We start from the raw sequence: 12,356 nt of genomic DNA on the forward strand, positions 1-12,356 counted from the left end.
CGTGGAATTTCACATTCTTTACATTTAAGTAAAAGCTTATATTTTTATTTACGAATTCTACGAGGAAAAAACGAAATTTTTATATAAAATATCTTTTTATTAGATTGCATCTTAAAGAGATATTTAATAAACTAAAAAATTAAATTGTTTTCGAAACATTTAAATATAAAGTTTTCAAATGAACGCCCTATACACGTATGTTTATTAGATATCTGTCATAACAGTTTCGAAATTAGACAAATTATTCTTATCAACAATGGATAGTACTGCATGCATCATGCAACAATATAAATATTTTAATATTAACAATTTCATAATGAAAGAGATGATCCAGTTTCGAGCAGGTTTTTTCGAGATTCATCCCTGTTGGTAAATTCTGTGCTGAGATTTTGACGCAAGGATCACAATATGTTGATAAGGCGTATCGCAAAGTGTTTAATAGGAAAAATGAATTACGAGCCTTCCGGTGTTATGGAATGATGCACACATATAGTAATCAAATCAGCACACTCGACGAGATCAAAGTTTTCGTAGGAAACTCATTTCCGTTCTGGTCTATTGACCAACCGAAACAGCCGCGAAATCATACGAAACATGCATGTAGTTCTAGATAACCGTTTAATTTTAACTTTCATTCAATACCCCCTGAAAAACCTCCGTAAATCATTTTAGTTGCAACGAAAGTGTACACGGTGTCAATAGTCTCGTTAGCGAACATTCGTTTCACACGCGTAAATTTTCGACGTTGGTAATCATGGGCCACTCGTGCAATGGTTCACACAGATTCGTGGTATACGCGAATGAGCCTCGGTTCGATATGAGAAGCGCCACTTATTCTATTATCGAGTGAATTGATCCGAATTTTATCTAAGACCAGGACTACACGAGCGTGTTGTATGCCGCGTTTTCTTCGCCGAAATAAGAACTATGCATTTTAACGAAGTTGACTACACAAGCGTAGATCACACACTGGCACGCTATCGAAACGCCGCCTGTCGCGCGTTACATGTAATGGGCAAAATACATCCATGTAGTCCCGCCCTAAAAGCGGAAATTATCGCCGAACGAAATATTGTTGCCAATATAGCGATCAATACGAGAAACATCGATACTCGAAATAGGTGCTGTCGCGTGAAATTAGTAACCGTTCGAGCAAAATAAAACGATTCACGTGCTGTTCGTGTCGTATGCGTATACAGTGAGTCTCGAAGAGAATCAAGTTATACATAAAAAGTTTGAAATATAGGCTTTGTTCTAAGCAAACATTGTTTGTATAAAAAATTGCGATTTTATTTATGAGGAATCGTAAAGCAAAAAGTTTATCGTGTGGAAGTAATGCTGGACGAAGAACTGGTAGTGCAAAGAATTAAAAACGCTAATTCTTGGAAAACGGAAAAGTTCTGTTTGCTGTCATGGAAAATCCTTTGTTAGTTAATTCATGCGTATAGTATTTATTTATGACTCTGTAACAAAGCGTAACAATTTTTTTCCTGTCAGGAATATCCCAGGACCCTTTATATGTTAACCGCAAAATAAGTTACCTATTACGATTGGAGGAATTGATTATCACTTTAACTGGAATAACATTACAGATTTAAATGCTTTCTGATTACACTTTTTTTGCTTTTTTTTTTTTTTTTTTTTTGTTATTCCAGTATCGTATTTCACAACTGTAGACATTTATCATTTTAAATTGGTTATAAATTCGACATTGACATTATTCGAACACACCACAGGAATGATTATCTAAACGATAGATTCTATTATTTTGAACAAACAAAACGATTCAAGTTCTAACCGTGTTATTTAAAATAGCTATAAAAATTTTTTTGTCTGTTACCGATAGGATACTTAGGTACACGGTTAAGTCAGCGAGTTCAATTTTCCACCATTTCGAAACATTGTTACATAAGTACGGTTAACTCATCCACTATCTATCACATTTTGCAATTAACCAATGAATCACTTAAACGAGCGCAATAATGACAATAGTATTAAACCATGTATTGGTGTTTCAATTGGGTGATATTTTGGGAGAATGATTTCACTGAAAGCTTTCGAATTTCCAACGCTTTGCGTCTGTTACTTGCGCAAGTGACACGACGACGACTCGTTTGTTAAAAACCTCGAAAAGGAAAAAAGAAAATTAGTGGTCGTACAGATGGCGATAAATTTTTACACTTTGTCAACATTCGTTACGAACGTGACCAATAGGCGGAGGTCATGAGCGTATATAAGTGTATGCGATATCGCTTGGCTAAGTGCAAGGCGCATTAATTATTTTTCCACATGTGCAATCGTGCACGTCAGGGTGTATGATTACGTAACACGTTTATTAGTTAATTTAATGCATGTGTGCAAGTTCGTTAAGTCGGCGTTCCATTTTGAACGGGTTTCGTATCAATTAATGTACTTGCTTCGATAAGATTAACATTAAAGTGACAATTTTATATTGTGACTTGAGTTGTTTTTTTTTTCTGCCCTTATATGTATACGAGAAACGTGGGACCGTGAGTAAAAATTTTTTTGGTTATTTCGACCAAAACAGGAAGCATACAGTTAATAAATAATTTATAAATAATTGTTCTCAAAAAGTATTAATATACCATCCGGTCGAGTTCGTGAAATTTCAATTTCCTTCCATATTCTGTCGAAAATTAAAATCAAACGTATTATGTGTGTATATATGTATATATAAACACAGTATTGGAACTTCAGAATGTCAGTTCGCCGGAAACCGGCAATTACGCGTGCACGTAACGCGTACTTCGTGATACATAGGCTCGCTTTTATGCACTGGGAAATCTAAAAACGAAACAATTCAGTTCAAACTTGAAAGGAATTCGAAGGTGAACGTGTTCAATTATCGGACGTTGACAAAGTCACGCGTGGCAAGTAAATTAAAATTGTTTACTGTAACACACACGATAAGCCATTTGTAATCAAGCTAAACTTGAAACTAATACATACTAATAATATTGGTGGAACGAAACGATTGGATCGCAACTAACGAAGACAAGTTGGGTATAGAAACTTCGATTGGTATTTAATGGATTGGTACCATCTTAAATAACAATAATCTCGTATCGGCGTCTTACAGAAAGTAAAAATTGTTAAAAAATGTATGCAATTGAAACACAACTATAACAATATTCTACGAAGAAGTTTTGAAGTGTTTCTAAATATAAACATTCAAGAAGGTTGAGATAAGATGAACGTACAGGTATCTTATGTCGAGTGTGTATAATCGGCCTCCTTCTGGTAATTATTGATGTTATTTCAACCGATTATCTCGATAAACATAGCTTCAACTTTGAGATGTTTAAGCGCATACTAATAATTTACATACTCACCACGATAAAAGCCAATAGTTACAGTTATTGTTTACTTCTGCGTACAAGAAAACGATTAATGCAAACCTATAATAATGAAGCTCTCAAGTACTTATGCAATATTTTATCCGAGACGGAAAAAATGACTTATGAATTGTAAAAGAGCGAGAGAATTCCCATTTTATGGTTCGATATTAATAACAATATTGTAGAAACAGTTAAGGGCGTAGAATAGATTTGAAGGTCAATTTTTTTTTCCTTCATGAAAATTTCAGATCTCTATGGCAGAAATCGACAGAATAATGAATTTTTTAAATAAAACTAACTAACTGTTATAAAAAGATTAAATATATATAAATATATATATATTTAATCTTCTTCGAAGTCATACTTGATCAATACATTTGTCTGTTATTTAAAATAGTCAATATACCGTTATATTCCATTATTTAACGTATAATAATTCTTATTCGAATTAATTCCCCGCCTTTTCGATAAAACACCTTTTTCCGATTCGAAAAACGTAATTACAGTCGCCAAAGGCATACAATGTATGGATTGAGTTGCTTAGGCGATTTTGAACAAAGTTTTTCAGTATCAAAGTGCGCGTTCGCCGTAAAACTTTCTAAAAATATATACACACGTGGGACAGGCTTTTGCTTTCTTCTCCGGAAACAGAGTGAAAGCGATCCTTCTTTTTTCTCTTTCCGATTCGGATGAAATTTTTGCTTCGTGGCGATTCGTTCGATGGATATACTAATCTGGATAAACAATCTTGATTTTTATTCCGTCAGGTTTATCTGAAATCTACACATCATCGAGTAAAAAATCTTTTTTCTCGTTGTGTTTTAGAACAGAGGAAAAATAATGAAAAATTGTTTCTAAAAAATAATACATACACACGTGCATCGATCGATCATTACACAAGACAGGCGTTTATTAATTTTCATTTCGATCCAATTAGTTCTCCGCGGAAACAAATTACAAGGAATCCTCAATTTTCCGGTTCCAAATGTCAGAGTGCCCTTTTAAGATTTCTATTCCTTCTTTTAAACTCGTTATCGATTAACGTATAATTTTTTTCACGGTGAGACGAACGCAGGGAGTTCGATTTGTGTCTACGATCGATCGCGTTCGCACTGCGTGGAGCTCGAGACGGTTATAACGTTTTTTCTTTTTTTTTTTTGTTCGTAGCTTCTCGGCGCGCTGCGACTACACTGTAGCAAAATATAGAGTGCGCGTTGCTTTGCGCAAGGATCCTTCCACAAATGACAGAGCTCTCGGCCTCTCTCGCAACTGTATCGAATATTTGTGTAACATTCGGGACCTCTGAGCTTTAAAAATAATTATACCGATCGATTCGCTCGTTAAAATGATCGATCTGACTGGAACGGACCCAATTCCAATTTTAATCGCACAGATTTCTCGCCGGTATCACGGTTCAGCGGTGCACGAAAGAAACTCTAGAGCCAACACACCTTTGAATTTTCTCTCGCATTTCTTGCGTATACTTTTGCAACTTCGAACGAATGTAACGATCGTAATTTTGATATCTTCTGAAAGATCAGTGGATCATTTTTGGACCGAATGTTCAGAAATCGTAATATTCTTACTTCGTGATGTTGACTGTACCAACCGGTCGGTTCCAGCCCTAGGGCTAGCATACGAGTATTTCATTATTCGAATACGAATAATATTTAAATGCTCAAATAATATTTGAATACTCAGATAGTTGAAGTTCACGCGCAAGATTCAATCATTTATAAAATATTGTTCCCATCTTAATTTCGAGTAATTCAATACTCGAATCACCCAAAAACGATAAACTCGAATTTTTGTTTTTTTTTAAGCAAGTTTGATACAGTCGGATAAATTGCAACAAACGATACTGAAGGTCAGCCTTTGGTTTCTTCGTGAGATTAAAGTGATACGCGACCGAGATGGAGAACATTTAAATGGGTGGTATTGTATTCAATCGAATCAAGCATGCTTGACCATTCGTGATAAGGTCACGTCAAACGTTAAAAAAAATGATTGTCATCATTAATTTCAGTTACTGTCAAAATGAAATGGTACAAACGAACCTTTTATTATTCTTATCGATGCGCATGCGCAATTGTTTGCAATACTTACGTACCGTTCAATTTATTTTATTAGTTTAACAGCAGTCTACAGTGTGTCTCAAAATATGTCGCGTTAGATGATTTTTCTCGAACAAAATAAACCGAAAATACAGTTGTTGATCGTATAAAGTGTTTTCAATATTATAAACCGGAATTGAAATTATTTTTTTTTGCAACAAAGTATTACTATATATCACGGTGCCTCGCTAAACCTTCAAAATCAAGTTTCTCGAAAATGATGGGAAGCAAAATAAACGTTTGACCTACATTTTTTTTATTTGTTTTTCCAAAATCCACTTACCGTGGTTAGATTTCTTATTTTTAAATTTCTGGAAAATTTCTCTTCGCTTGTTGGCTTATCTTCGATAGAAGATCCAAGGAACTGTCTAACGTAACTGTGAAAGCTATCAGAAAATATGCAAAGATTAGAGACATTTGTAAGTAATGATAGTGATTAATCATGAAAAGGCTGTGATCTTGAACCGAGTTTGATTCACTCGTGTATATCATCATTTATTTAGAACATAATGCTCTATTTATTTCGCGATAAGACGAACTATTTTCCATAAAAGTATTTCATTTGTCTACGAACATGTCAAAAAATTCAAACTTGCAATCTTTCCTTAACCAGTCTGGCCGGTCCAGAGATTAAGCGAACAGATTGTTTCTTTCATCTTTTTAAAGATTCGTAAAGATACGAGAAATGGACAATCGATAAAAAAAATCGAGAATATTTATAAATATCTGAGATATTTCGAGAAATTTTTCAAGAATTTTTTTGCATCACGGCACGATAACGAGAGGTGTACAATACACTTGGAATTTATTATAGAAATAAAGCACGATTTGTGATAAAAAAAAAAAAAAACGATGCAAAGTGTCAGAAACGTAAAAACTTACGAAATGTGTACGTAAAAAACAATGAAATGAAATTGAAATTGAAATCAATTATTTTTTTAAATTCTGCTAAAATTTTTTAGCAATTATTCCAGCGGAATAGATATTTTGAAGTTCGTGGAATAAAACGTCCATGGAATTGGTTGTGTCGGAACATTTATCGGAAAGAATTAGCTCGTCACTGAATCGTCACCGAAGCAGTAGTATTGTCGAGGATACAAATTGAACCAGGAACTGATTAAAATTCGACTATTTAAACAGTACATATATGTCACGTTACGAATGCACGATGCGTATCGTGAGTGATTTATCGAGTATCAATGTCTTGTAAACGTAATTTAAAAAACGACCGCACGATATTTCCAGGAATGTGTTTGCAGCGATTATATTGTGCGTAATCATTGACCCTGGACGTTGATTCCATTAGCTACATGAAATTAACAATCGAAACGTATGCCCCCCGTTTTCACTATTTTCAAACGAGCGAGAACGGTCATTTATCAATATCGTTCCGTACGTGTCATTTATTGCACGTTTTCCCCGCCCCTCCTCATTTTTTTCTCACTTCAATTATTTAAATGAATACGCCTGTATATACGGTTTTGACGCACGTTGTTTGATTTAATTGGGATTACCGGCACGGTGACACTTTTCCAATGATGCAAATAGCCTTTCCGTAATGTTGTACGCGTATAATTTCTCGTGTGTCAGTATGATGAAGATGTCATTAGTATTTATACGATTACCAATAAATTATCCTCATTAACGTTTAATTACAACGTTAACGCGACGTTTACCGACCATAAAGTATATTATACAGGGAGACTTGTTTATCAATGTTTCGCGCTACTCGTTCCACTGCCACTAATATCACTTTTACTATTATTGCTAGTAACACTACTTATTAACAGTTACCGCTAGTATTGATATTATAACTGCAGTTTACGTGACTGGTAAGCATCGATAGTGCAACGAAGTTGTAATTTACAACGAACCGAATGAACGATTGTTGAATCGATGATGTGTCTCAATTTTTGCGGAATACCTTTTCCCATAAATCTCTTCGACGGTCCCCACGGTTCAGGGACACGCGGTGCACCTTGCACATTCTTGCCCAACCTTCGTCAGAAGTTTAAGCCGGTTTGCTTACTATTACGACACGTGTACCGCCACAGCTGTCTTTATCGTAGTTTCGTTGCTAGATTGTACACGAGCCTCTATTTCAAAATGACTCTCGGACGTTACAAACTAGTATGTAACTTCGTTACGCCAACCAGTTATGATAGATTGATGCAATAATTAACATGCACACGACACGATGGATTTTCTGCAAAATGTATAATATCGAATCTCGAAGATTGTTTTTTTTTTTTTTTTTTTAATCCCGTTTCGATTTAAGAAGAGCGAGAAAAAATATCGGGTTGTTCGGAAAATCATTTCGTTTCCCAAAACGGAGAATATATAATTCAATAAAATGTTTGTACGCTCTAAAAAAATCGTGTTTCATTTTCACCAAAAAAGAAAAAAAACGAAATGACTTTCCGAACAATTTAATTGTTCTTTTTAATTGGAAGAATAATACGAACTACATTAGATACAGTGATACGTTTATTAATTTTCATTTTGAATCAATTATCGCTCGATAGGGAAACGAAATATCGTACCGATCTTCACCCTACATTATTTTTTTATTTTTCTGTTTCAGAGCTACGCGTCGCACAATTATGCGAGAACTATAGCCGCTTGGACGGTGGAACCACACGTGATACACGTGAGGTGGAGTGAAGGGGGTTCGAAGAGGGGCGAACGAATGCTAGAGATGCGTTTTCAGACGTGAATCGCGGTCAAAGCGAAAACATCCGTTCCCTAGTGAACAAGCGTCACGCGAGGAGAAACCTTTTCTGAATTCCCAGCCGAAAGATGACCACAATGGCGCATTGCTCCCCGTCACGATCATCGCTTAGCTGTTGCCAAATCGATCACAGCAGCCACGACGATGTCCACGAAGTGGCGATCGCCGCGAAAGTCGATTATTTCTTTCAGGAGAAACACTCATTTCCAAGGAGGCCCGAAGTGGATCTTACTTTCGATAATATTCGATACGGGGTCAGAGAATGGAATCTTCGATCCATCAGACCGAGTGAGTTGACCTCTAGCATTATAATAGAACGGTTACAGTTGGTGAATTCTCCAAATTCACTGTTGCACGTTTTGCAAAGTAGGGGGCGCGACCCACAGACAAAACGAAAGGGAAGGGCCGACTATAGAGAGAAGGGAGGGGGTTGTATGTAAGAAAACTTAAATTTAGAAAAATGCGAACGACTTACATAAGTGCGTTTACAATCGCAAGAGTGGAATTATACAAATCAAGAATCTCTTTCGAGTACTTTAATCGAGATTTTCAATTTTTAAACAATTCCGAATAATCGAGTTTCAATAACCTCAACATTTCGATTGGCCTGTTGCTTACAGGAGGTTCTATTTAGCTTTTTAAGAGTTTTATTCTAAAAGCGACTGTTCTGCCAATTGAGTTATGCAGGTCATTCGCAAACTCCTGTTGACAACTGTACTGTGAATTGAGTTGTCCAGGTCGTTTGTAAATTCTGTCAGGTTAAGCATAATATTCCAGTTGGTTGCCACTTACGGGTAGATATTTACCTTTTAAAAGTGTTTTTCAAGACATAACGATTTTATGGACAGAACTGTGTAGACAGTCATTCATCTTTGAGGGGCTCGTAACCAACGAATGCAAATTACATTCAAGAAATGACTCTAAGCAAACGGTTCATCTGTTACACGCAATGCCAATTCCAATCGAGGTGCAGATATGTCAAGTCCATCCATAGTCTACTTTTAGCTGTTCTTAAAATTTATGACTTTCACTAGGCCTTCTATCTCTGAACTCGTTTCATCTGAATGAATTTATCTATTTCTCTGCCGTTGACTATATAATACATACTTGAAATATCATACAGTGACTATGTATCAAGTGATCTCATTCATGGGTTTATGCATGCATACGTTCATTTTAAAATTGTAAAAAGGGTACAAAAAAATTACAAATATTTGTTCTTGGCGAATATAGAAAATAAGAAAACTGAAAATATATTATATTTTCCAAAAGTATAACAAAATAAATGTTGAAACGTATCGCATATTCACGCTATGTAACATTGTTCCGAGTTCGGTTCGAAGCGCGGAACTGGTATTCTCACCTCCGCCCGGAAAGGTTTAGTGCTCCAAGTATTACATTACAAACAAGTTTTACACGGTACCTTCCGTAGTAGCATACAAATAATGGTTGCTTGCCGGGTCAGGAGTTCCTGTTCCACTTTGAAATATCGTTGATCCTGTACGTTCTCTTACATACATATTTGCTTGTATTGGTGCAGTGTAAACGTGCCTCGGTACCATAAATATTGCATCAAAAGCAAGTTTCGAGCGGTATCTTTACAAAACGACGAATCCTCTTACGCAGTCAAGAGCATCGGTAGTTCTAATTCGAAGAACCGGGTGAAAGTAGGTGCGTCGTTGCTTGTAACAATAGACTGCGCGGCAACGATGCGCAACGATGCTGCGCGAAGATGCTGCGTGACATCCGGAATTCGTTATCGAAATGTATATACAATCAGTCGCGTTAGCGTAAAAGTGTTAATAAACCTAGCGAGTCCTGATATCTTCTGAGAGTGGCCACTTATGTTACAAAAGAAGTCCCGTAATTTTTATACATGACGCGAAATATGCCTGGAAATGTAAACACTGTTCGTATCAGCGTTGGCGAAACAATATAGCACGTGTATCAAATTTCTTACCTGTCAAAACTGCCTTGATACTTAGGATGTAGTGAATGCCCTTTTATTAATAACAATCTCTTACACTTGTTAACACAATGCGACGGACAAAGTTCTACTGTACGATCGAGGTCCATTAATGTTTGCGATTCTAGGAAGAATTAGGTTCGACACAAATCAAAATCTTTTCTCCTTTGGACAGGTGTCTTGGTTGATAGCGAACTCGTGACTTTCTCCTAGAATCGCAAGAACTTAATGACTAATCTTGTGTACATGCGATAAAACACGATACGTGTTGTTATCATGCGCTGAACACTAAACAATAATTACCTATTCGCTGCAATCCAAATAGAATTTTTTTGCTAGAATTCAGTTCCTATTTTCATTTTTTTTATAGTACAGTTACGGTTATTTTCCTCAAGGTCGCGTCTTTAGGAATCGCTTTTCTTTCGCACAGATTCGCGTAGTTTGGAAATCCATATTCCATTTATTTTGATTCGAAGTGAAACACCGAGATTCGCGCTATCACTTTTTATCAGTTTACTCAGGATTATAATCGAGATATAATGGAATCTTTTCAAACACGGAGGTATTAACTTTTTGAAAGGTTAGGCCATTCAGCCATAGGTCAGTGTTAAATAAAATTGTACAGGCAAGTCCACGGGAATAATCAGGCGTCTCTCTGCGGTTTTTAGTGTATTAAATGTCACTCGTGACGTCGAGAGAAAGCGGCAGAGAGTGGTCCTGCGACCAGCAAAGAAAGTTTTAAACGGAGAAAGTAGTTGAACATTTTGAGAAGAGCTCTCCGTTAGAAGCTGGCGAAACCAAGCACAGCGCGCGTGCAATTGTACGGAAAGGAACCGTTTCGAAATCGTGCACGTGCGTGTGAATGATTCGGCACAAACGTTGCTCTCGTGAAAGGAGTTATACGGTTAATTATGTATAGTACACTGGCCTAAAAATGGAACTTGTCCCTACTATAGCCATGATCAGTCAGCTTGCGCATCCAACGGCATTCCACCAATCAAAAATAGAAGCCAAGGATGGAAAATATTCTTATCAGTATAGAAAATCTGAATAATGAGTAGAACATAAAAAATAGTGTATCCTTTACTTGTTAAATAAATAAGATTCACAAATATTCCAGTTTGAACGAATCTGAATAATTCAATTGAATAAATGTTACGAATAAATCACTGTACGTTGTTTTTATGCGTCATCCATCTCGAATAAAATTTTCCTTGTGTCTGGCAGTACGGACAAGTTGTATGGAGGTCAGTGTACGTGGAACAAATATAGCCATCTTGTAAAAAAAGACTGCAGGCAGAGAGGCTGGTGGTGCCCTTGAATGTGGAATGTCAACAGTACAGGACACAGGACTGGCCTGGTGTGATCTTTTTTAAACGGTAAAAGTCTAACGGTCCGGGGATGACTCAGTGGACAAGCATTGCAAACAGAAAGCAATAATATCTTACACTTCTTTGAAAGTATGAGAAAGTATAGCCTTCTTTTTTTAAAAGTACATAAACCACGAAATTCGTGTCGTAATCCGACGAAAAGCATTGTTCTTGGTTTAATATATTTTACATTATTTATGTTTGCAATAAAGTCTTATTTATTAATATATTTTTTTGATCCACGATAACGATATTGACAATGTAAATACAATTTGTGTTATGATTATTTACGGTTTTTAATTTTAAATTGAATTCAGCAGTTTTGAATTACCGTAGTTTACAGAAAGGTTAGAACATTTTTTTAAAAAGTTTACTCAGACGGATATAAAAATTACACGCTAGTGATACGGCAACGGTGCATTATACGCTCGATATTTGATTGGTCTAGATACACGGGGTGAATTGAATTAACCATCCCGCCGTAATAAATGATCAACGCACGCGCAATTGTTTCGAATGTGTTACACTCGCGAGACAATGGCACTGTTAACTCTCGTTGTGGCACGTGCTGAATTATCCACATTTGCACATGCGCAATGCGCGGCGCAGAACCGACTCAATACGTCCTGCGTGCGGTACGATTTTGAAAAGCGTACCGCGAGCCAAGTTGGACATTGACTGGTTAAAAACATTATTTAAATAAAGTTACTTTAACTTTATTTGTAGGCGGCGACCAGATTGTACATATTTTGAAGCTTACGGAAAGAAAGAATCATTAACGCCTGGGATAATTTAACGGTTAGATCACCCGAGCGC

General features: G+C 36.3%; 1 protein-coding gene across 4 annotated transcripts in view; it reads left to right on the plus strand.

Annotated features, from left to right (window-relative positions):
• LOC143148747 (ATP-binding cassette subfamily G member 4) overlaps window positions 1-12,356 on the plus strand; it is a 30,606-nt gene that overhangs the window by 2,195 nt on the left and 16,055 nt on the right. Inside the window, exon 2 of one of the 4 annotated variants that reach the window (XM_076315393.1) lies at window positions 8,058-8,492. In XM_076315393.1, the coding sequence (XP_076171508.1) occupies window positions 8,273-8,492 (220 nt within the window). In that variant the 5' untranslated portion in view covers window positions 8,058-8,272. Of the gene's footprint in view, window positions 1-8,057; window positions 8,493-12,356 lie in introns of those variants that run through there. The other 3 variants (XM_076315398.1, XM_076315395.1, XM_076315397.1) reach the window with 3 other exon arrangements.

Source organism: Ptiloglossa arizonensis, chromosome 6 (assembly GCF_051014685.1).
Source record: "Ptiloglossa arizonensis isolate GNS036 chromosome 6, iyPtiAriz1_principal, whole genome shotgun sequence".
NCBI classification, from domain to species: Eukaryota; Metazoa; Arthropoda; class Insecta; order Hymenoptera; family Colletidae; genus Ptiloglossa; species Ptiloglossa arizonensis.